Source organism: Crassostrea angulata, chromosome 5 (genome assembly GCF_025612915.1).
Source record: "Crassostrea angulata isolate pt1a10 chromosome 5, ASM2561291v2, whole genome shotgun sequence".
Lineage (NCBI taxonomy): Eukaryota > Metazoa > Mollusca > Bivalvia > Ostreida > Ostreidae > Magallana > Magallana angulata.
Window position 1 is genome coordinate 10,099,557 of NC_069115.1, and position 27,991 is coordinate 10,127,547.

Genomic DNA, 27,991 nt, shown 5'->3' on the forward strand with positions numbered 1-27,991 from the left:
AATCTAAAAGCAGGGACATTCTGTAAGCGGTTTTTTTAGTGTTCGCTTTCAAGTGCTTTAATTTTTTTTCTTAAAGAACTTGATATCTAGGAACATACATGCACTCGTTGTTATCTCTATACATCCCAAAAACACATTGCATGTGTCATTGCTACAGTCACAATATCCCTGACATTTGTCTCCGTATGTAGGATAAGGACATTTTGTAGAACAATTGAGTCCGGTGTACCCCGGCATACATTCTATAAAATAATGTACTTAACTTCACTGTAAGTACAGACCCTGAAACGTACTACTACACCAAAAAAAGCGTGCGACTTTCGTGCGAGAAACGTTTCGTGTAAACCGTTTAGCGTTTCGTGTGAATCGTGAAGCGTTTCGTGTAAACCGTTTAGCGTTTCGGGCAAAGCGTGCAGCGTTTCGGGCAAAGCGTGTTAATCGTTTCGGGCAAAGCGTGAGAGAACCGTGTGAAACGTTCATCAGATTTCAATCGGAACTCTCTGAAAATTTAATTCTTTCAAAATAGCGCTCGTGTTAAACATTACTTTAAACTGATTGGAAAAACTCCTTTGAGATACTCTTGTGAAAAAAAATTATAAGAAATGATATACTTATCTTTTTACAAAATTGAATTAATTTTTAACAAACAAAAGAAAAGTACGCGTATTGAAAGAAGACTAGTCACTGAGACTATTCGGCTGTGTACAAGCAGTACAAATAACCTCGGACATCGGGTAAGACCTGCACCTGGCTGAACCTGTCAATCAAACTCTGTGTATTCGTTTTCATTGGATGGTCACGCGTCTCTTTTTTTGTCAATAGCCAATAGAAATTTAATGACTTCAAGGTAGTCGGATTCAGTATTTGTTGATGCACACAATGTCAATGATCGATTATTTAACATTAATTTGAACAAAATTAAATGTAAACATAGAAAGAAAATATACTGTTCATTTCTATGAAATGCGGGAAGTAAATCCTTTTGAATCCCTATTAAAAATATTTCTACAAGTTATTATTTTAATTATTTAAATACTGATAACGGAAAACAACAAGTAATTAACACACTGAAATTTTCCTAAAATGTACACATGCAATGAATTATTATGGGAATCTACATGCATGGTACTTAATTCAAATATATTATGATAGATATATTGTACGCCGTTATGCGGCGTGCCGGTTATGTATACGAATATTGAGACAAAAATCTAAATCATTTTTTATTTTTTGTTCTTTCCGAAATCCGAAATAGAAATGACAATTTTCTTTCTTGTTTAATCCATTGATTTTTCTCTGTGATATTATATACGGAACATTTATTTACGCGAATGATTCGACATAAAAAAAAATAGTCGGTTGTTTAATAGCATTTTACTATCTTATGTGACTAATTAGATTTTACATAACTTTCAAAATTATCAATGTAAATAATTACAGGTTTATTTACAGTAAGTATTTTTACATCGTATTCTCTGAAACCAATAAAAATATTAATGTGAGAGAAAAAAACAAATCCCGCCCAATACTGAAAAACCGATATCAGTTTGTAATCATACGGATTTTATTTTTGGTATTGAATATTGTGTTACGGTAACTTTTTTCTCTGAAATATTTATTATTTACGACACTAATAAGAATCATGGATATTTCTTTTGAGCAATAAATATATTTATAGAAGTAATATTTTTGGCGAATTCTGTGCATAAATAATTTTTTGCTTTAAATATAAGTACCAAATTAATTTAATCAATCAATTCAAAACTTATGTACATATATGTTTCTAATATCAGTATTTCTATTATTTCGTGTTTTCTGAAAATTAATTCTTACTACTAGAGTCATGGTAAAAATCCGAGAGGACCCGAATCGATCAGGATAAAAGCGTGTCCAAAGCGTGTGAAAAGCGAGCAAATCGTTTCGTGCGAGAATCGTTTCGTGTAAACCGTTCAGCGTTTTGTGTAAACCGTTCAGCGTTTCGTGTAAATCGTTTAGCGTTTCGGGCAAAGCGTGCAGTGTTTCGTGTAAACCGTTCAGCGTTTCGTGTGAACCGTTTAGCGAGCGTGCAGCGAGCATGTGGTGTAGTAGTATGTTTCAGGGTCTGTATATACATTATATCTCAACAACTGTACCAAATATAACGTTTTAGACATTCAATAATTCTAATTTATCTTTTCAATGATTTTAACGAACTCTTGCACGTGTTGGTCATTGAACTCCTAAAATAACCGAAACAACATCCGCCAATGTTCCTGTAAATAGACAAAAAGGGTAAAAACCTTCAGGTATATTAATAATAAAAAAGCAAAATTGATATTGTGCCAACTGCTTCCTTTTTAAATTTCCTATTGATTAATTCCTTACTCTGTACAAGTTCCTCGCGATTCGGCAGTCATGCTTAAGGTGATTAATGCTATTGTTGATATTACCGAGATAGAGATGAATCTTTGTTGCAATTCAATTCCAAACATGGTACATGTATCACGTTTTCTATAATAGACTTATCTGAAATTACTAAAACAGGAAAAAAACCGTTAATAATGCTTCTGTATTGAGATTCCACTGGCTCTTCTTAAAAAGTAAAAATAATTTGAAATTAAACAAAGTCATTTTGGTTAATTTATGCACTAAGATATTTCTAAATTTATCAAACTGTACATAGCTGTTAGATTATTTGATAAATTAATAAAATATCATACACGATTGACATTCCTATTTTTATCTTAGTGTAAATTTGAAATCTAAAAGTTATAATTTTTAAAAATTCAATATGATAGCACTGTAATGTATCATCAGTCATTACTAAGGTTTCCAGTCTTCACAAAAGGTTGACTTATTTAGATTAAACTTAAAATAATTCATCAATATTCACTCAGCTTTCAGTTTGTTCTTTAAAAAAACTGTAAAAAAACTATATACTACTTTAAAAAAGTACATGAATATCAGGAATATTTTTCAAACAATCATTATTTCGGGTATTCTAAAACATGTTATAAAAAGTTTGTCATTCAAAACGAGAGAAAAGCATATTGGAGATTTTTTTTCAACTTAAAGAGCCCATTTAAATCAAGCCCTGTTGTTAAATTAGAAATAACAACAACAACAAAACAAACATACTAAGACAATGAATAGCATTCTTACCAAGAACGATATTCTAAAAACTGAGCTACTGAGATAACTGAAATAACTCTATAAAACGTTCAAAACACTAAATAAAAGTATGTACCACTTGATTTCCCGTGTACTGCTCAGTCTAAACCTAATGCCGATTTTTACAATTGAATATATATAGCTGATGGTTTAGACTTCCTTTTTCCATTTCGACCGTTCAAACGATAGGTACTTGTTTGTTTGTTTGTTTTGTTTTGATTTGTCTTTTTTAAGAAGGGGGGGGGGGAGTATGGGTTTTTTTGGGGGGTTTTCCCCCTTTTTAATGGGGGTTGAGTTTTTTCAAATATAAATGGCAATACATAAATAGAAAAAGTTGTAAAGAGTCCACGACGCATACAGAAAATTATCATTGCATTTACAAAAAAAAAATATTAATGAATAAATGTCATTTTTTACAGACACAATAGGACAAATTTTAAAAAATTAACAAAATATGAAATAGAAAGATCATAAGTACTCTGTTGAAGAACTATGGTGAACGTATGCTCAACCACACATAACCGTTCTGTTCATATGTTTGTTATGTTCAAATCTATAGGTGGGATTATTGCACTAGCAATGACCGAATATGATTTTTCACTAGCACTGACCAGTTAGGATTATTGCACTATCACGGACCAGGTAGGATTATTTCATTAGCACTGATCAGGTAGGATTATTGCATTAGCATTGATCAGGTGGGATTATTGCACTATCACTGACCAGGAAGGATTATTGCATTAGCACTGACCAGGTAGGATTATTGCACTAGCACTGTGCAGGTTGGATTATTGCACTAGCACTGACCAGGAAGGATTATTGCATTAGCATTTATCAGGTCAGATTATTGCACTAGCACTGGCCATGTAGGACTATTTCACTAGCACTGACCAGGTAAAATTATTTCACTAGCTCTGACCAGGTAGGATTATTGCACTAGCACTGACCAGGTAGGATCAATAGAAGATGTAAAAATAAAACTGCGCTTTGTAGATAAATAGATAAGAATTTGAATAAGTATTTTTTTCGATATCTGCGTCGTACATGTATATATGTATCTTTAAAATTCTAATATAATGAAGTCGATCTAGTCACAGAGTTTTGTCGTTATATTTACTAGGATCGGTGATCAATATAGCTCTATAGCACTTTAAATTCAGTGGTAAAAAAAAGTTTAAGGATAATTTTACAAATGTACTTAAATCGCACTCACTTACCATTCAATGTTGAATTCTGTCTTTTTACATGTATGTTCTTTATCTGCACTTTTTACATATATAGATCTCCAAATAAAACTTTAAGAGTTGACCAAAAGGTACAGGATCTATCAATTAAAGCTAATGAATACACGGTTAATAAAAAAAACTGTAACATAACTCGCAAAATAAAATAGAACTAATCAAATATAATTATACTAGCAATGTTTTCCTTCGATCTAAAAAAGAAAAAAACAAACATGTAAGCTAATTAAAGAAATAAATTTAAAAACTGGCAACCTACCTTGCATCGGTCAATAATAAAAAAAAACCAAGATTAAGGTTCCTCTCCAGTTATAACCCAAGGCATTAATTTGTTTGATGTGTTGTTTGCCAACGCAGACAAGGAAAGAAAATCACATAATGATATTTCTTTTTAAAGTGATATCAACATATGATTACGTTTATATGCATTTGCTATATAAACGTGTAATGTCATAAATCATGTACCTGTGTTAATAACTATGGATGTTATGAAACATGAAATCATGTGATTTATCGATTCACAACAACGATTTCTGCCTAACATTTCGGTTAAGTGGAAGCTAAACGTACATCTAAAGATGAACTGAATCTTAATAATTTTGATTTTTCAGTAATTGCTTCAGCAGACATCTACATAACGGTAGGAAAGGTCTAACATTGCTGCTTCACATATATACTGTCGGCATTGTATGCAGTGAAGGTTCTTTCTGGTGTAAAGACCAGTTATGGAATAACACAATTTAAAAATGCGACTTTTTAATTCTACATTCAACGACAATCCGCACATGGTACATACGAATGAAAAGCAGTTATTTTTAATCATATCCCTGTCAATATGTATAAGCATATCTAGATTTCGTATAGGAAACTTATTTTAAAAACATTTTAACTGTAAAAATAAATATAAGCATTGTATAAACATAATCCTACCTGTATGTAAGAAAAGAGTAAGTTGTCTAAAATTGTTTATTGCTGAACATAATGAAAACAAAAGAACAAAACAATTATATAGTAAGCAGTGTGCAGGATTTTCACACTTGAAGTCTCATGTTTTTAAATAGTCAAATATAGACCATAACACGTACAATTTTAATATGTCCCACTTTAGAGTTAAGATACTTAATTTTGCCGTCATAAGCCTTTTTCAGTTTGTTTTTTCTTTGCAACTTCACTCAGGTGAAAAAATGCACTCTTGGTGCAAGCACAAGAACACAAAACACTGTAAGTACACATCTACTTATATCACAGTACTTACATGTACCGACACCAGAAGGTCGCTATACATCCAGTGGATATATTATATAACGACTGGTTACAGTTACATTTCTGCTGACATTCTACTTCGTAATAAGGAAAAGGACATTTACTTGTACAGTTTCTTCCGATGTAACCTGCCATGCATTCTGCAAAACAATAAAAATATACCAATATGGCTGCTTGTTTATAAAACGTACACAACAAGTAGCAATTTAGGGTAGGTCTGATTACTAAATATATTTTCCGTTTTTCTACTGCATATTGCCGTCCTCTCTAAAACTGTCTTATTTCTTTTAATTATTCCATGAATAAAGTACAGCGTGAACGGTTTGCGTAAATTTGAACAGCTCATACAAACATGCAGTCATTCAGTTCACACAATATGTGATTAATAAGCACATACAACCAGTTTTTGTTCCTTAGTGATTTCAGGATCGCTACTTTTTTGGTTTTCAGTAAATGAATTGAGTTAAATCAGACTAGACTTACGTTCGCATATATTGTTTCTATAATTCCACATGTAGCCAGGACAACACTCAAACGGATATCTGCAAAAGTTCAATGTAAATTAAATATGTAAACAAAAAGAACACGATAAAACACTCCGTCTCCTTGTCTCTTATTAAATAGTCGTTGAACAGGGGTAATTGAATGCCTAGTGTACATAAAAAGATGTATACGTTACGAAGATTAAATAAAGAATTTACATGCATCCTATGAGGTTTTTAAAATGCTCTACCATCTTTTGCTAAAGCATCATTATACACTGTTTAAAGTTTTTATTGTTTTCACCAATACTCGTTCAAACATACTTATAGATAATAATCAAAGTACTGAAGTACTGTCGGGAATGGATTTTATTGAGTATTATCAATTTTCAAATCAACGATATGTTATGCAAATTTTTATAATATGAATTCTCAAACTTTTCCGACAAGAATTTCGAGAAAACCTCATATGAGTCATGTTGTGTAATATTTAAAGAAAGAAATAATTCCATCAAACTGTGTGTCAGTAATCGAAATGTTTCTAAAAATTGTACACGTCTGGATCCAAGCAATATTGAACTCTAGTCTCGTTCAACCGACTACCAAGAAAGACTCTCTGCTTGTCGGAGATTTACGGAGACAGCCGAATGTCTGGTTGAACGAGACTATATTGAACTCTAGCGTAGGAATACATGCAACTACAAAAAAAATTTGAATTGTTCGTACTATATAAAATCTGACTATGTTCAAGGTATTTATAGATATTTTTCTTTTGCAAAACAATGGTACAGTATACAGTACTCCGAATTTATCTATTATTTTCAAGATCTACGTCTTGTCAGCGCTGATGATTTGTCCAGACACTGTTCACTTTCGGTTTGCCAGAGTAACTGCATAGGAGTGTTGATTAAAATCAAGTCCCATAAATGCCTGAACTTTGACAAAAGTGCATTTGTTTTTGTTGTTTTCTTTGAAAACGCCATTTCTATTGCTTCAGGCCCAAATTATGATGCAGTATTTGACTAAAGTCAAAGCTTGGTACACAATATATTTTGACGTGATTGAATACATGGAAAAGGGGAAATATAGGTTCTTTCAAAATATGTCTCTATATTTCTTAAGAAGTTACAAAACTTTAAATGTAGCGTAAATCTAAGATTCATAATAAAAATAACAAACTGTCAATTATAATATTAAGTAAAATCAAAATCTTGACTTAAGTAAAAAAAAAATCATTTTATTTTTGTTCGAAAATCAAACGATAAGAAAGATACCCATATAATAATACTAAAAAAATTGTACAAGAAGTCCCGAGAATCCCCGGATATATAACTCGTCAGATTTTTAACTGGTTTAATCTTAACCTTGGTTTAATTGAGAAATTATTTTTCTCTTGTAACTTTTTCTAGTATAAAGGTAAAGTGTGTTAAAGGAAGATATATCTAAATATAAGCTTCATGTGCATGTTGAAATACATAGTCTTTTTAACGAAGTGGCAGGTGTGTTTATGAAAAAAGAAAAAAAAACCCAAATGGTATGGAAACGGTACCCTTGGTGAGATAATAAGTTATAAATGTATTCTAAAGAATCGACATTTTTTTCTATAAATGACGGTAAGAGTTCTAACCTACAATTAGAACTGCTGACTTAGTTACATTTGTAAGATGAAATCTACTCAGGTATCTAGTTGACAGCATATGCAGTCTTTTATACATTCTAAATATGCATTTTATTTATCTATCATATTTACATATCCAATATCAAACATTTATTCTTTTTTAGATTAGTTTGAAAACTAGATAATGAATAGAGAAGCAGTTTAGAATAGTTTGCCTCGAACAATTAAATTTACAGTTTAGGAATAGGCACCATTATCATAATATGCACTTAAAAAAAAACTTAAAAGCACCGTTGCTCATTATATCCATCAGCGGCGTTCCAATGTCTATTACGAATCAAGACGTACAGGAAGCTGTTTAGCTACGTACATGTTTAACAATTTATTTAGCTAAGTTGACAACTTTAAACTGACTGGGGATGATTTAAATGATATTACATTGTTCGTGTCACTGTAGAGGTCTCCTTACAAATGCTACACATAAAAGTAGATCTGGATTGCCTCAAACGTTTTTATTAAATAAAAAGAATATTTGTTTTAATCTTTTTGAGACAAAAACAACATTAATAGCAAATGTCAGGTTAAAGACTTATATGGTTATCAAACAAGAGGCCCGTGGGGCCACATCGCTCACCTGAGCAACAATGGGCGTTCAAAAGATATTGTGCCATATGGTCCCTCGGTAGAAAAACAAAAAATAAATATTGTAAAGTATTCGAATTTTACACTGTTTTTTGTATACATGTAATCTTTGACATTGTACCTTCATGAAATACTATTTTTTTACCAGAATAAGAAAATTCTACGCAAGATATAAAACTAAACATTTGGTAGAGGTATACTGTTAAGTTGTTAACTTCCAAATCCCTATTTTTTCGTTCTGCCCCCCCCCCCCCCACTTTGTAAAGCGATCAAAATATATGAGTGCATATAGGTACATTTTTTTCATCAACTACTCAGTACTTACTAGTTATTGTTTAAAAAAAAATAGTTATTGTTTTTTATTCTAAAAACCCTACATGTATAGATGTGAAGAAGAAAATTGTACCTCAATGTGCTCAATTTCTCAAATTAAAAACATTCAAAATTTGTATTTGTCTTCTCCATTATAATTAAATGACTGTTATTCACTTCGCGTACAAACCAGGATAATTTTCCGCTGTGATATTCTTAGGAATAGCGATAATTACTTTATCCCCGCAACAGAAATGTGTCAGAAATATGGGTTTTAAAGATGTCGTTTTTATTTACTCGTGTCTGAAAAACTATCAAAATTGATGTAGATTTCACATTATTTATTGTATAAAGAGAGGGAGAGTAGATATATACAGAATACTGTGGAATCATTAAATTTCGTGGGGGCCAATTTTCGTGGATGACTTAAATTTTACAGATTCGTGAGGACGTAATTTTGTGTTTTCATATATATCTACAAAAGGGAATATGACTTTATTATCCTAATTCATCAATTCGTGAAGGATGTTATTTCGTGGATGAGAGGTACCCAAGAATTCCACGAAAAATGAGCCACCACGAAATCTAATGATTTCACAGTATCATTCTTTTATTTTGTTGGTACAAGTATTTAACATACTCTAATTCATAGAGATTTTCTAATGTTCAACCAAAATTTCAGCGTCAATTGTAGAATTATAAGCAAGATACAGAGCTCACAGTTCGCCTAGGTTTGATTCATATTTTGTTCACACGAGTTTATTACATTCAGCTTATGATTTTTAACTTGGTATTTCCTATTCAGCATTTAAAATTGAAAAAAAGAATGGCCTAAAATTTTATATTCTTTTATTCACTCAATACCAGTTCACTGGTATTTGAGGTTTAAAATCAGTTTATACAAATGTACACAAACACAGTGAAGGATCACATGTACAGTAGGAATAATAATGACGAAAAAATGTTAAGTTTACAATACAATAAGATGTTAAAGTTGGTTTCTGAACGAACAGACTTTGAAAATTTTCTCAATAAATATTGACAATTTTTTTTACTTTTTTAATCTTTAGTTTTTAAGATCTGTGTACAAACATAGAATTGTGAGCAAATCTCTGTATCTTGCTTATAATTTGAAGCTTAACACTCAAATATGGTTAGTAAATAGAAATTGAAAACAATTAAACACAAGAAACATTCACTATAACAAATAAAGAACACAATTTATTTTTTCGAAATGAATCATATAGATACATGTATATACCTACATATTTCCGTCAGCAATGTCAAACTTTATTTAAATTGAATAAACTCGAGAAAATGCCGAGCATCGCAACAAAACCTATTGCATTAATCTACCATTACGCAAAAGATAATGCCGATCGAATTACCGGTAGAATGAATTGTATTTCATTATTTTTTGATACATCAGATTTTGCTTAATTTGCGCAGGTAAACAGTTAAATGTTTGATTTACCAAAGTCTCTGTTTGATTTGATACGTAAAAATCACGAAATAATACAGACGATTGTTCCCAGGTTACAAGCAGAAATAATGAAAACGAAACGAAAATCGGAACAAGCTAACACCAACGTCATGTGTGAAAACTGTCAACGCATTGAAATATTTAGCCTCAATTTACTTCACAAAATCGGCAACGATATATTTTGCATGTTTCAAAAATTTCCATTCATACGCGAACTGTTGCACAACAAGCAAATTCATCATAGTCAGATCGACCCTTTTTCTTATAATGTCATGGCTGCTTTAAACAAAGATCCTCGTTTTAGATGTATGGAATACGAGTCTAGGTAAAATGGGTATGCAAACCCGGGCCGTGGCAAAATAAAAGCCAAGGCAGATCGACAATCGTCAATTCCAAATACGCATTATTTTGCAGCAATATTTACAGCGAATACAAATATACTAGTCCATCAAATATCCTGATATTTTAATGAGATTGGCAGATTAATATCTGCCAATCTTTGTTTTGCCCAGACCAAGTCTTGCCTACCCATTTTACCGGATGCCGGATTACCGGATGCCGAACCCGAAGCTATTAAACTGATTGAAACACCCATTTCCTTTATTATTATTTTCGTAATAACTCAAATTTGACACAGAATTAGCACTTAATTTTTGCAATTTATATTTTCCTTCCCATAAGGATAATTTATGCTAAACTACGTTGAATTGGAATCAGTAGTTCTTGAGAATAAGATTTTTAAAAATGCACCCCCTTTTTCTACAGTTTCAAGGTTTTCTCCGCTTTGAATACAAATCGGACTTTTATTTTTGCAATTTATATTCGCCCTCACATAAAGATGCTTTGTGCCAAATTTGGTTGAAATTGGATAAGCGGTTTTAGAGAAGAAGTTCAAAATGTAAACAGTTTACAGACGGACAGACAGACGGACGGACGGACAGACGGACGACGGACAAAATGTGATCAGAATAGCTCACTTGAGCTTTCAGCTCAGGTGAGCTAAAAACAAAACAAGGAAATATATAATAAACAGAAATAAACAAAACAAAGACAAAACTGAACAAAATGACACAAGCAACCCTCACCCTACACATCGAGGAATGTCTTCAAATGAGTGCCGTATTCCAAATGCCAGTATCTGTACGACGATGAGTCTGAAGCTTGTATTGTGGATCTTTTCACACATGGCCTCTGACGTTATTTAGACACATTTAACTTTTTTCCCCCCGAATTGTTCATTTTAAAATTTTGTACTACAGAGTATTGAATCAGAGAATAAAACATTTCTCTAAGCCATTTTCTCACAAGTCATATATTTTGAACTTAGTTCGCATGTCTTTTGTTTCCTTCTCATTGTTTTTGCATTTCCTGATATGAAGCGTGCATGTTTTTCAAGCGATGTAATAAAGGATATCATTTTAAGGAAATGCGTTAGAAATAACATAACTTTTGATTTGAGGAAGTACACTGGCAAAAGACATTCACGCGCACGTCATTATGGAAGATGCACTTAAGTTATAAATCCAATTTTCTCAAACATAGGTTTCTGACAGCGCTGCTTTACAATGAAATGTTCATCCATATGCATGAAAAATAGGACAATAATTTTCAAGGAGTTAATACTTTCATACTAAACTCTTGCAAATTCTGCATTTACTAGCTTGCTGTACTTCAAATAATAGAAGTCAACTATAGAGAAAAAAACTATACCACGGTCATTAACGAGGATCTATAGATTTAAAACATTAATAAGATTACTGTCAGTGTGTATTCTGTTGTTAATGATAACCACATTTGAGAATGTGTGTAAATCTTCTAAGAACTCTTCCAATCCTACTCCCAGTCGACATTTTTAATATAGCTTAATTTTATATTTTTTGGAAATAGACACTTTTAAGGTGCTTCAGCCCATATATATCTTGATCGTATAAGGGCCTTCAGTGTTATTGTTTATTTCCCTTTATGTAGTTTTGTTCATTCATTGGAATTATTTTAATACGGACAAGGAAATGAAGAGCAAAAGATAAAATCACAAGTAATCCAGCGTTCGACATCGATCCAGATGTATAATTATTTCCTTATTCTATGCGCGAACTTGTCCGTTATGATAAATGACAGCTATACGATGTACCCCTCTCCGACAGTGTTGTAAGGCAATAGATTACATGATATCAATGTTTTGAGATTGATTACAAACAATCGACTCACAAAGAAGTTCTATCAACCAAAATCATTATGCATAAATTCACTAAATTGTGAATAAACAAGTTTTATTAAATGCGTTTTCGCGTTAATTATACCTGCACTTTGTAAAGAAAGTTCGGGTATATTGTTGTTACCCTGTTCCGTCCGTCCGCCCGTCTGTCCGTCTGTCACGTTTTACTTTCTCAAACTGCTCTTACATCTTATTAACCAGCAAACTGAAATCTTGGAGTTTGATTTGGGGTGTCATGTTGTTTTGTAAAAAGGTTTCAAAAATTCTCTGGTAGTCCTGGGGGTCAAATAATTTGTAAACAAACCTTCTTCCTCGAACTCCTCCTACATTTTCAACAGTAGACAAATCACCTCTTGGAATATGTTTTAGGGTATCCTATAGATGCGCAATAAGGTTTCGGAATATTTAATTTTGTCCTTTAATGGCTGAAAAATGACGTTTTTTTTTTTTGTTTTTTTTTGTTTTTGTTTTTTTTTTTTTTTTTTTTTTTTTTTTTGTTTTTTTTTTTTTACAAAAAACTGGTTTCAAGAACGTCCTTTTATTTTGGCAGAAGCCAAATGATCTTCTAGAATATCAATGGTAGTGTCATATTGAAGTGTACGAAAGCCGAGAAGGATCATTCGAGATTCGAGATTCAAAATACGAGATTCGAAATACTAGATTCGAGATTCGAAATTCGAGATTCAATATCTGAATTAACCAATCAAATCATGGATCTGAAACCTGTATCCTAGCAACATCAAACTGTTCTAAATAAAGATAATTCGTACATGCTCTTTCCTACAAATAAATGTCTTAATAGCTCTTAATAAATGCTATGTTCACTTCTCCCTACCTAACTAAATAATTATGTGTATTTACTTTTACACAGAATATCTAAGTAGACTGGTAATAATGCAGTGTGCTTCGCGGATCTAAGTGATTTTGTTTGCCCTGGTGCATTTCCACCTGATGCGTTTGAACCCTGGGGGTATTTCACCACCAGTAATAGTTTAAAACCCGGGTTTATTCAAACCTTTTGTGTAAAAATGCGGTTATGGTAGAGAACTTTATAAGCGTAGCTAATTTTTTCTGTAGGGGGTCCTAGGCCAATTTTAAATAATTTTACTATGTAAATGTAATAAGCTCTAATTTTCCCGAGGTTCCCCTGACCCCCTCCTTTCTAGATCCCCGCATGAAGATTAGTACATGTATCTTAATAATCTAAATATAAATAATCTGTCCTGTTTCACTAATAAATATAAGCATTACTTATCGTTTTTATGTATGCATACAGTGATACACTAGTTCTATGATTACAAACAAATCATTGAGATATAATCACATCATACGGAATTATTAATAAATACAATTTTTTTCCCTTTTCCTCAGTAAACAACTTATTATGAGTCTTACTTTTGGAATTGTTTTCAATATAGAAGGATACCTACTCTCTACAATTAAAGGTAGGGATGATAGGGTGCCAATTTGTTCACATTGCCGATTTCTTGTGCAGAGAACAGTAAAACTTTTTAAAAATTTTATTGTGCATGAATATTTCAAAATTAATTGTTGTACATGTATTTTGTTATAATTCATTCATTGATATATCAACAAGAAAGAATAAAAGCATATGTTTCACAGCCAAGTTAAGTTTCTCTTTAGTTTCCTTAACCCCCCCCCCCCCCCCGCACCAAAAATTGACAATAATTACAGTCATACAAATGTTTACTTTTTTTTGTAAGTAAATCTCTAAAGATGTAAATAAGCACTGCAAACAAAGATGTGTGTATTTAATATACTACTACATTACACTTAGCCAGATAAAATGTAATCAGGATGAAGCTACAAGGGGTGAGTGGTGCAAATTTAGCAATTTATCTCCATACACACAGAACACCAAATAAAGAAACTGTGAGTGGTGTGTGGAATGCATAAAAGATGGCGGCAAATTATCTCAAATAATCAGTGCAAAAACCAACAAATAGACTGTTATTTGTTACATATCCTGCAAAAACATTGATAAAAAATGTTATCGTCCCATAACATAGCCGATTAAGTTAATGTGTACACATGGTCAACGTACATGTAATTCTAATATACAAGAAGGCTGACGTATCAGGCGGGGATCCAGAAAATTAAATTTCAAAAATGATCGGTTGAATTACATTAAATGCTTTGAAAATTGTTTTAAACTATCGCACGGGTCAAAATGCATGATAGAAGCTATGTACAGTGTAATTGGAAACTTTCATTTTATATCAATATGTAGTATTACCTATTATATAACAAATGAGAGTATAGCACAACTGCCACAAGCAATATATGTCCTTTACCGGCACCACCTCCCTCTCCATAAAAAAATGAAACAGTTGTCGTTTTATTTGCTAAAATGTGTGTGGTTCAAGATTTTTCTAAAGGACATACCCGATTAGAATTGAAAAAGAGTCGTACATGTACGTTTAAAACTAATTTTGTCAATTTTTTTAGATTCATTTGGTTATATTTTGGTCCATTTGGGTAAATAAATGCACCAGCGCAGCTCTTATTTATATATAATCAGGCCATAAATTCAAAATATTTTCAAAAATTAATAGCTTTAAATCCAGTGGATGAAAAAAAGGAAAGCAAGTCGAACTCGATGAGTGCTAATACCTGTGTTGAATGAATGGTACAGTAGGATATGCGCAAAAAATCCCGTCTACTCTTTCCTACCCTATATTTATTGGAATATTAAATCCGATTACTAGTATAAGAGTCAAATTTAAAATCAAGTACGGATATGTACCTGTTTATCAAAAGTAAAACTACTCATCATTTATCTACAGTGCATCGTTATGGAGCTACACAGAAAGTTTTATAATAATTTGCCGAGCCAAATAAAAAAAACCTGGAAAACGAAGAGAAAACAAAGTGGGGACAGAATAACTGGCAAACTAATTAGGACTATATAGCCCCCCCCCCTCTTGAAATGTATATACTGAAAACAGATTATTGGAGTACAACATCCGCACACAATTTAAAGAAAATTTCATGTTTTTTTTTTATCATTTTCGCTAGCTAATGTAAGACATCACAAATACCCTAAACCCCCTCACGGAAAAGGAAATGCTAGGTGATGAGAGAGAGAGAGAGAGAGAGAGAGAGAGAGAGAGAGAGAGAGAGAGAGAGAAAGAGAACGAGTCAATGTAAATCACAGGTGCGCTAACACCGTTAAAATTAAAGCTTGCCAGTTGGTCTGCCCTACCCTAGCTACCTCCTCTCTTTTCTCCTTTTAGAGGCTTAATTATTGTCTATATATGCTTGTAACAAATCAAACCAATTTCAAATTCTAAATCAAAACTGAATTTGACACTACAAAACTCTCTCTGTGTCTGTCTGTCTGTCTGTCTGTCTGTCTGTCTGTCTGTCTGTCTGTCTGTCTGTCTGTCTCTCTCTCTCTCTCTCTCTCTCATATCGACAATGGCATTGCCATACCCTACAATACACTATTTTATCTGGATTTTTGTCTTTGAGGTTGTAAATCATTATATCTTCTATGGTTTAAAACTTTATCATAACCTATATTTTGACATGTCGATTATTTCATTGAGTTTCGTTTCATAGCTAAAACATTTAGATTAAACAGATCTTTCTTCGCGAGCCGATTTTTACACAGTTGGGGCGAATACACTTCGGGTTAAAATTGTTCGGGGGGAAATACATACAGGGCAAACAAAACCACTTAGATTCGCAAAGCCAACAGTGTTATTTCTAATTTAATTGTTTATACTGTGTGGGGTTAATTCATCAATGTTAATTTAACCATTTTATATCCACTGTATAAGAGCTATTAAGACATTTATTTGTAGGGAAGAGCATGTACGAATGATCTTTATTTAGAACAGTTTGATGTTGCTAGGATACAGGTTTCAGATCCATGATTTGATTGGTTAATTTAGATATTGAATTTCGAATCTCGAATCTCGAATCTCGAATCTCGAATGATCCTTCTCGGCTTTCGTAGAAGTGTGATCAGGTTCCAGAATTTATTTTTATTCAAGGATTAGTGGGCAACAAAAAAAAACGTTGTTTTTTAGCAAAAAAAGTATGGTTCCAAGAACCCCTCTTACAACTTTTGGAGTAGCTATGTCATCTTTTGGAATAAAATTGGAAATGTCCTATAGATGAGCAATACGGTTTTAAAAATTTAAATTTCATCCAGGGAGTCAAATAGTAGCAAAAAATTGACGTTTATCACTAAAAAAAACATAGATCCCAGAACTCCTCTTATGATTAAATGGATATACACATCATATCTTGGGATATGATAGGGACTGTTCTATACATGTAGATGTGTAGTAAGGTTTTAAAAATTAAAATTTCATCCAGGGAGTCAAATAGTAGCAAAAAATTGACGTTTATCACTAAAAAAAAACATAGATCCTAGAACTCCTCTTATGTATAAATGGATAAACACATCATATCTTGGGATATGATAGGGACTGTTCTATAGTGCATTGCGGTTTTGAAAAATTTGATATAACCCTAAAGCACATTACCTACATATTGTTTGATGCCCTTTACCTTAAAGGATGAAGAAAATATATGGTTAAGGGGTGGGGATCTCAACCGTTTTCGAGATATTTGTGCACTTCCTGTTCGAGGAGGGTCACGACCATCCCCCGGGGCTCACGACGTACATACCGTTTGATGCTCCTCGACACAAGGAACAAGAATATATATGGTTTAAGGGTGGGGATCTCAACTGTTTGGAAGATATTAAGGGACTTGCTGTTCGAGGGGGATTAGGACCACCCACAGGGCCCATGACCTACATACCATTTGATGCCCCTTGATATAAGGAACAAGAATATATATGGTTTAGGGGTCATGACTATAACCATTTCCAATTCCTGAGGGATGGGGATGACCCGAGGGGTCAGATCTAATAAACCTTATATATTGCCAGTAACAATCAATATATGATTATGAAAACCCTATATTAATTATTTTTGGTCCGTTTTCAATAGAGTCAACGATTCTTCCCATAAGGTTCAATGTTAGACCCCACACCCTTTTGACCCACCTCCTCCACCGAAAAGTGGTTGTCTAACCCCAAAAGAGAAAAATCAAACTAGTGTGCACAACTAGATATGCAGGCCTATTGAATCCTAGGGTTTTGTACAATTCTGTTCAGCCATTTCTGAGAAACAAGTTCAAAGCGGGAAAGAAGAAAAAGATTAATGATACGTGTAATAAGAACCGTACAAAACAATAAGTCTCCAAATTTCATTTGGGAGACTTAATAATAAAGATTAAGTAGAAATAGGATCGTCAAACATCAATAATTTTAAGATAATTAACAATTTTTGATTCTAAGGGGGTCAGGATGACCCCTTAGGGTCATGACTTATATACCATAATGATCTGATGCACCATGACCAGAGGAGGAATAATATCTTTGTTTAAGGTGAGAATGTATGGTTTTTATGATATTTGATAATTTCAGGAAGAGCACTTGGGATCATGACCTACATACCATCTGAAATTGCTAGAACAAAGAAACGATAATATATGTACATGATATATGATACAATTTAAGAACCCAGATATAGATCTATCCTCTATGTTTTGTAATACTTCCTATGTATATATACATGTATTAGTTTGTGTTTTGTTCTTTACTATTCATGTTCATGACTGTAGTATGGCCTACTTATTTTCAATTACATCAAAAAATTGTCAAAGATATGACTTGGAACCCCCACCCCCAAACAAACTCAAATTTAAACTGTCGCCCCCCCCCTACCCCCTGGACATTTGTTTTGGATCCGAGCATGTATTCCTCCTCAAACTATATATAGATTAAATGAAATCTAAAAAAAAACCTTGCATTTATTTATGCTTTAAATGAAAATAACCTTACATTTACACTATATTTTTGAATGATCTATTAAAATCAAAATATAATTTGGGGTCTAAAAAGTTATAAACTGGTAAAAAATGTTATTCTTAAAAAAACAACAGATTACACCTTGCATAATTGACAAATCATCTATTGAGATATGATCAGATGTAATATTTCTACTTTGGGATCAATAACTAATATTCATCAACAGGTTAAAATTAATAACAATAAATGATTCAAATTATAAATATTTATACTCCACATCCACACACACCCCAATCAAACCTGATTCTAAAGATTCAGTCTTCTTACATTCTTACATGTGTACAGTAGTAAATTTTAAATCATTTCTGGATTGCATTTTCTCTTCTAATGCACATAAACGTTTTTGAAATTGCTTCATTTAATTTTTGAGATTTATAAACAAAATGTTATTTGCGTGTGTACCGGTATTCCCCTACTTGGGACAATTGTTAAACAAAGCAGTGTCATCGGCTAGGAATTACACACATGGATCAAACACTAACATATGAATAAGATAAAATACATTATTATTTCTAGTTCTAGAATGTCAGGGTCAGGGCATAACCTATATACAGTTTGATGTGCAATGACACAAAAAGCAAGTTAGAATAAAATTATGTGGTTTAGGGATGGGGATCTCAAACATTATCAAAATATACAGTGCATCATCATTTCCTATTTCATAAGGGGGGGGGGGGGGGTTAAAGACAACACCTGGGGGTCATGTTCTTTACAACATTTGATGCATTATAATGACATAAGAAGATATTTTGTATTTTCCTATTTCATGGAGTTAGAACAACCCAATAGGGTCATGGCGTACATTGAATTTGATGCATTGTAATAAATTAAGAAAAAAAGACCCCTACCTTCCGATTATAACTCATATAAAAATGATAAGTACGTACAATTACTTCTACATGAAATACACAAATTTAATACGAAATTGTTACAGGGTCAATATGGGGTCAACTTAATACTGTAAGTCTGACAAATGAAAAAATAACTTTTGCAATTAAAATGACAAACTTTACAAATGCGATAGGATAGGTGACGATGATAAACGTATCTAAATATTAAAAGATGATGATACAGTATGCTAGCAAAGGGAGATCACTTATTTAGAAAGTGAAAGTAATACTTATGTACATACCGGTGTCTCATAATATTGTGCTACTATAATATATGTACTCACTATACATGTATTATGCTTACCTCTGTTGGTCAACATCATAATGATAATCCAATTAGAGCACAATATGAATCCCTTAATCTGATCACCACAAAAGAAAGTGTTTATGCATGTTAACTAATCCTTTTTTGCATTTGAAAAACACATAAATGTATGTACATCTAATCGAAGAGCTCGGTAAAACTAGTACCAGTAATTGAGACCTGTAGACCTGTGTTGTGTACATATCTTCAGACAACGATCAGTTATTTGTAACATGCATGTATTTTTGTGACCTATTCTTCAAAACCTTTTCTGCATATGAAAAACACATACATGTATGTATACCACCTGAAACCCATATAATCGAAGAGCTGGGTAAAACTAGTATCTGCAATTGAGACCTGAAGACCTTTGTTAAATTATTGTGTACATAACTCCAGACAAAGATCAGTTTTGTCAGTAGATCAGTTATTTGTAACATGTATATATTTTTATAACCTATTCTTCAAAACCCCTTGCACTATTTTATGAGGAAAAAAACAGCTTTAAGGTGGTGCAGGACACCTGCATATTGTGATGTATACTTCCTATTGAAATAAACAATAACGTATAAATATAATATTTCCCCCCAAAATAATGTTACCTTACGGGTTAGAACAGTTACATGTCTGTAAGGGCATTGGAGTCTGGGGTGTAATTTTGGTCATTTTACTATTGATTTGAATGAATTTCCATTGGGGGGGGGGGGGGGTCTGGACCCATCACTCCCACCCCTTTTCTAAATCCGTGCACACGATTATTACATGTAGGCACACAGAAGCAAATCTAAAGCCGGTGTAATGAAGAATAATGACCCCCGTAGAATAATGACCGGGGTCATTTTTCTACGTAGAATAATGACTGGGGGTCATTTTTCTACGTAGAAAAATGACCGGCGGTCATTATTCTACGTAGACAAATGACCCCTTTGCCTGAAGAATAAGTGTCATTTTCATAAAAATGAGCACACTCCACATGAAGAAAAGTGACCCCTGTAGAATAATGACCCCCTTGTAGATTAAAGTTTTTCAGTATATTTTTTTTATTATTTGTGAAATAGTCTTTACACTATCGTAATTTTTACTGCTGCAGTTTACAGAAAGTAACAGAAATTATAATTCATATTCAAATAAACTTAAAGTGAAAGAAGGGGTATATATCTTAGAAAATAAAAATCCTTCCGTTATTGAGGTATTGCATCGGGGTATGGTTGTCATCTTAACAATTACATTTACATATATCTATGGTGTTCCAATAGGGCCACTTCGATCTAAGTTGCAAACGCGATAGTGCGAAGGCGAAGGAGCAAAAGTAGGAAGATGCGACGACAAAGCGAGAAGATGTGATGCCTAAAGTGCGAAGGCGAAGGATACTACTATCGCTCCTTCCCAACTTTGCACTCTGGCCTTCGCATCTTCGCACTTTCGCCTTCGCCTTTTTTGATTGCATTCAGCAAGTCTCGGTCGATTACACAGAATTTAATACAGGCATCGTACTCGCCAAGGTTTTCCGATTAATCCATGCTATTATTGGTACGCAAGCGCTAGACCATCGCGCTTACTATGAATGTTTATAAATATTTTAATGTGTACATGTAATATATATGTTTACCAGTGCTGGCTATGCCTAATCATTATCTACACCACACAAAATGTTATGTCCGCCATAATGTGTACATATGCACTTCTAGATTCATGTCACTTACCAGCCGTCTGTTTACCGTGGACCAAACACAGTAACATTCTAATTTCATTATGCGACACTCCTTGCTCATGCATGGATCTAGAGGGGGAGAGGGGGTCCGCCCCCGGAAAATTCAATATTAATAATTGTACGCAGTAAAACGGAAGAGGGAGTCCGGACCCTATCCCCCTGGATAATTTATTTTATTAATTTTATAAAAAAAAAAAGAAAAAATCCAAAATATGCCTCGGAACCCTTTAAACGATGGAGAGCTCCGCAATTATATAACATAGGTAATCACAGATTACAAAGCTCACCGAGACGAGGCATCACCGTTATGAGGCATCACCTTTATTAGACCACCTTTATCATATTATATGAAAACCATACTTTATGATCTTGGATATTCATGGATTCTGTTTTGACACAATATCGTGTATCATCTGTTAAAAAATCGTATGATAATTATATGTCCATATGTTAATCAATACAATAATATAAAATTAAAATTGCACCACCGATCCTATCATACTTACAATATATATCATATAAAACCATAAAATACCGTAAAAAATTGTGAGATATGAAATTGCAACGTATGATTTGACATTGTATTGTGATATACATTATAATTGTATTTGATCAAATAATAGAATATCATAAAACATAATACAATATAATATTATATGAAACAATATCATATTGCAATAATACATCATAACATTGAAACATATGATATTATATTGTATACATGTAATTAAGCATTGAATCATTATTTTTTTTAAAGATGTGGTCTCATAACTGCAACGATTTGTGCATTCAAATTGTATAACGCGACTTAGCGCGTTATGAAAGTTTGTTTGCACTCATCGTTGCAATTATAAGACCTAATCTTTCAAATAATAATGAATAAATGCTTATATTTGCGTTTTTTCAACATGTATTTCCTTCCCGCAAATATGATTTGTTTTTTAAAAGCTCCGTCTTATTCAAAGAGTTATGCGAAATTAACGGAATGGCCACTGAGCAGCCGAAATAGGTTGACAAAAATAGTGCACAGCGTTTTAAATTCTCATGACACAATTTTATTTTTCTTTCTGTAATTTAATGAATTTGCTCTCGGTAAACTAAGAAATTAATCAATTGAATTCATTTAACAGTCAAAATAAATTTGCATCAATGAAATATTTATCAGCGTAAGTATAATAACAGGTCGTTATCCGATTTAAAGTCGCGAGAAGAGTCAGTTCCTGTTCTTCGAGAAACACTGAAGGAATACTAAATGTATTCATACGCACCAGATTTGATGATTGCGTCTTCTGTGTTGTGTGTGAATATCACTCAAACACACCAATGCGATTTAATAGAGGGAAAGAAAGTGAATGTAAATATTATAGTATTATATTGTATTGTATGATACTTTATATACATAATATGATATTGTATTATATAGTACAATATAATTTGATACAACATTGTATCATATCAAATGATACAATATCATGGGATAAAGTGAAATATTATATAATACAATCATATTACACACATTGTATCATATGATACAATAATATATATAAAAATACCATGAAATACAATTTCATGTGATATAATAATATATCATATAAACCAATATCATATAATACAATATCGTATGATACGATATTTTATAATATTGTATCATAAAAATCAATACTATACATAACAACATCACGATACAATATCATATCATAAAAAAAAAATTGATACAATATTTTATCGTATCATATAACGTTTTACAATATAACATATGGTATTATATTGCATCTTATTAAATAATTGTGTTCAAATCATACAGTACTATGTCATTGGAATCATGTTACATCATTTAACAACAACTACATCTATCTATCAAGCAGGTTTAAGTGAGGTAGGAGATTTCTCTAGCATCCTTGATAATGGAGATCAGGCTCTGCATCTAAAGCAACCTCTACTTTTCATTTATAATATAGTTAAATCAACTATGCAAGCTATCATCTATATAACATGTGTCCTGATAAAAAAAACTAAACCTCATCAAGAATCATAAACCTATGGCTCTGATTCAGCATTCAAGCCTGTCAGGTGCATCATTATCATAATATCACAAGACGCACCATCCATACAAGTTTAATGAAGTTAGGACCAGTAGTAACTAAGATATAATCATTAGAGGGCACCTGCAACAAAAACTTAAACCAGCTCCAAAAACCTTATTCTCCTCCAGCATCCGAAACCTATAGCTCAGATTCAGCACTCAAGCCTAGCTGGTGAATCAGTATCATAAGACGCACCATCCATGCAAGTTTGGTGAAGTACGGACCAGCAGTAACTTAGATACTGCTTTTAAAGGGCACCTGCAACTAAAAACTTTAACCTGCTCCAAAAACCTTAACCTCCTCCAGCATCTGAAAGTTAGGATCCGGATTCAGTAGGTCCAGATGCATCATTCATGTAATTTTTGTGAAGAGAGGACATGTTATAGCTTAGATACAGGAGCTGCAACTAAAACTTTAACCAGCTCAGGACGCCGACGCCGAGGGTATAGCATATGCTCCCATTGACTTCGTCTTGGTGAGCTAAAAAGGCGAAAGCGCAATTTAAGTTTCGAAGGCGAGAGTGCGAAGTTGCAAAGGCGAAGAAGCAATAGTAGTATCACTTCTTCGCCTTCGCAACTTAGCACTTTCGTCTTCGCATCTTCGCGCTTCTCCGTCGCATCTTCTATATTTTTCATATTGTTCATGATTTATACTTGCATTGAGGATTTCGGCAATACAAACTGCTGGGTATACATACAAGTTCATCATCCAGAATTAATGATGAAACCAAAATTATGAAAAGTTTACTCCACTGTTAGGCATTATAACCAAGCTGAAGTTAGTAGGCACTGACACCAGCCATTACGCCAGTAGATGTTAACGGCCAAATAGGAAAATCGTCAAAGTATTGAGAGTACTCGTACAGAAAAAATATTTTACTTTATCCTCGGCATACTTTAGTTTAGTCAATATCAAGATGATTAATGCTTCAATAGTTTATATGAGCATTGGTAACTTTGGATACAATAAAGATCGTGTGATCAAAATCACGCGCGATATAAACCCCTTACATATGGGCCCTAACCTCTTATCAACGCTTTTAGAAACAATCTTTTCTTATTATAATCGATCAGTGTTTATTATCTATTTAGATTTACTATAGTCAGGTACTCTTCACAAATTTGCTTTAAAAGAATAAAGTCTATTCATGATCACAAAACAACAGTTCAACACATGTTTAGAATATCGATGTTCATGTATTACGTAGAAGAAAACACAACTAACGCAGAATGATTTTTTTTTAAATCACTTTCTCCAAGAAATGTGAATAAGAAGCATTCATATTCCTACGTTACCTGCCCTCTTAGTCTTTTTCCATAAAGATATATACATGTATCATTCTTCTATTGACAATTCATTCACCAATGAATATTTCTTATATCATTACAACAATTATTCTTTCATGATTATTGTTCGTTAATTATCACACAATATCCTCATTGTGTATGAATTTTTCTTTATTTGCGTCATTTCCCGCCGTATGTCGACGAGAGAAGTAACGTAACTGTTAACAATCAATTTGTGGCAATGTCAGAGTGTTTGCGTGTGCTTGCTACGGATATGAAAAACTATATACAGCGATTTATTTACAAGTTCGGTGTTTATAACTTCAAAATCAGTTGAACAGAGTGAAAAATTAAGTAATTTCACAGTCATTTCCAACCAATTTCTTTTCATGTTTACGGGTGGGGGGGGGGGGGTATTTTTTATGGGGGTCATTTTTCCTCATGTTTAACATGAAGAAAAATAACTCCTGGGTAAGGGGGGGGGGTCATTATTCTACGTATAAAAATGACTCCCGGTCATTATTCTACGGGGGTCATTATTCTTCATTACACCGGCAATCGCCGCGGAGAGCGGACATAATTTAATTTTGTTTGTAACAATTATATATACCAGTATACCTTCTATAACATGAAAAGTTAAAATTATTGATTTACTTTAAATTCACATGCAAAAAATTCAACCCCAAATTGCACATAACGTGCGGCTCATGTGTTATAATCATATGGGAAGGGATCTCATCCTTTAGTTATGAAAATTAAAATTTTTAGATGTATTACTGGAACTTGCATGTGGCCTTCATTTTTAATTAAACTGGTACAAAACAGTGTAATTTAGGGGCAAACACTTAGTGCGGGTTTTACTGTCTAATGACAGCATCTAGTTATTAAATGTTCACAGCATGTTTGGTTTTTAAAAGTATGAAACAGGAAAACGATATATAAAACGATATATAAACAAAATATCACATTGCTCAGAATTTCATTTGTTGAAAGCTGTAGGTACACAGTCATTTGAGATTAAACATATTTATATATGCTTTGTTACGTTTTCTTTCAAAAATATAGACTCATAATAAAATGGCATAAATGTAGTGCAGTGTCTCTTCAAAGTAGACTAATCAATAGACAAATGTGTCAAGTATTTTGATATTGCACATATTACACTATTATATAACATTGGGGGTATATTTGAAAAATGGATTCTTTCAGAAAAATCTATTCTTGATAACATATTTTTATTTTCATTCAAAAATCTCCAATGTTTTTGACCCCTTTCATATACCAATTTTTGATAAATACATATTTACATGCAGTTTTTATATTAAAGCTGTACCACACAGGAATATTGAAAACATTCTTGGTATTTAATGAGCTTTTGATCATTTTCTTAGTATAGCAGAGCCAAGAATTAATTTCTTTCAACAACCATGCATGAGAGAAAATCATCAACAAAATCAAGAAGTTTTTTTGCAAAGTCATTACCATTTATTGGTATAAAAAAACTCCACCCATGGTTTGTAGCCTTGAGTTAATTTCTGAATCCATGAATATTTAATAGATGCCATAAACTTAGAAATGTTAACCATTTTTAAACACCATTTTAGGTAATCAAGAGTAACAATTTCTCTCTTACGTTATCACAATTTGATTTTCAAATAAATTCGAACAGGCTCTCACTAAGAGATAAAATGACATCTTGTTTTGGATTTGGAAGTGAAATAAACAAGTGGTTAAGTTTTGGACTAATCACATTTTTTACAACTGTGATGCGACCAATTGGAGTTAAAATTATTCTCCTCCATTGTTGAAATAGAGAAAAAAACTGTTGGTAATTGTTTGTTGAAATCTATTGACGTCATTTTATCTAAATCAACAGAAAACTCTATTCCAAGTAAATTAAAAGAAGTGGAGCACCAAGCAAGTTTCCAACGTGGATGGTGAAAAACTTCATTAGAAATTTTTTTAGAACCTATCCATACAATTTTTGTTTAAGAGCTGTTTAGTTTCAAACCTTAAATGTGTGAACAAAATGTCTAAAGTATCAAGAGCAGCGAAACGTGACAATCGTGAACCATCTAAGATGAGTGAAGTGTCATCTTTATACTGAGAAATGTTATGGTCATTGCCACTGACAATTATACCTCTAATATCAAAGTTTTGTTTTATGAGAATAGCTAAAATTTCTGCACATACATGTATCAAGAATAAGTAAGGAGCTCCTGGGTCCCCCTGTCTACATCCTCTTTGGATTTTGAACTGTTTTGACAGGAAGCCACATTATAAAACATAAGCCTTAAAATCTTTGTTGAGAATTGTTATCCAATTTATAATACTATTTCCAAATCCAAAGTATTCTAGAGCGTTGTATATAAAGGACCATGAAACAGAATCGAAGGCTTTTTCAAAGTCAATAAGAACTTAGAGACCTGGTATGTTTTCATTTTCAGTGAACGACATTAAATCAAAAACAATTCTAGTATTTACTCCAATATATCTTCTTTTAAGAAAGCCTGTTTGTGTATTAGATATAATATAATCTAGTGTAGACTTAATTCGATAACTAATACATCCTGATATAAGGTTATAGAGAACATTCAGAAGAGTGATGGGTCTCCAGTTTTTCAAATATTGTCTTGGTTTGTCACCTTTTGGTAAACGTGATATAATTCCAAATCTCTGGGAAATAGGAAGCTCCTTTTTAAAAAAAATCAAGTTGATTGCATTTAAGATGAAAAGATTTAGATCCTTCCAAAAGAATTTTAAGAACTCAACAATAAAACCATCACTACTTGGTGATTTGTTATTCTTTATATTTTTTAGAACCTCAAGAACTTCTTTTTCAGAGATTTCAGCTTCTAACGAGCTAGATATACATGTATCTGCTTCTAACTTAAGAATTTCTACTTTAAGAATTTCTTCAAGGTTAATATTTATCTGATTCAGCACATTTTCATAGATTTTCTGACAAGATTCAATATGTTCGATTGCTTGTGTATAATTTCCCTTTCTTCAAGTTCTACTTTTATGATAGTTTTGTTCAGAGAAGTAGAGACTCTAAATTAAGAAAATATTTTGTTGGTTTTTCTCCCTGCTCGATCCATCTTGCTCGAGATATTATGAATGGCCTTGAAGTTTATGTTTTCTTAAAATTTCAAGACTTTTTTGTTGTTCTATTACTTCAAAATTAATATGTTCTTGAGATTCTAAGTATGTTATTTCCCTTACTAGGGAGATTTTAATCTTACCCTTTCCTTTTCCTTTTCCTTGAGCTGAATATGAAATGGAAAGACTACGAAAGCCGACAAGGATCATTCGAGAATCGAGATTCAAAATACGATGTTCGAAATACGAGATTCAAGATTCGAAATTCAATATTCAATATCTAAATTAGCCAAT

At 32.6% G+C, this 27,991-nt stretch overlaps 1 protein-coding gene and 1 pseudogene across 1 annotated transcript in view; both read right to left on the reverse strand.

Moving 5' to 3' along the window:
• The window catches only part of LOC128183787 (multiple epidermal growth factor-like domains protein 10), a 37,469-nt gene that overhangs the window by 84 nt on the left and 9,394 nt on the right, over positions 1 to 27,991 (reverse strand). Inside the window, exon 4 of the mRNA XM_052852941.1 lies at positions 99 to 242. Within this exon, the coding sequence (XP_052708901.1) occupies positions 99 to 242 (144 nt within the window). The remainder of the gene's footprint in view (positions 1 to 98; positions 243 to 27,991) is intronic.
• Positions 5,564 to 11,377, reverse strand: LOC128185568 (multiple epidermal growth factor-like domains protein 10; annotated as a pseudogene).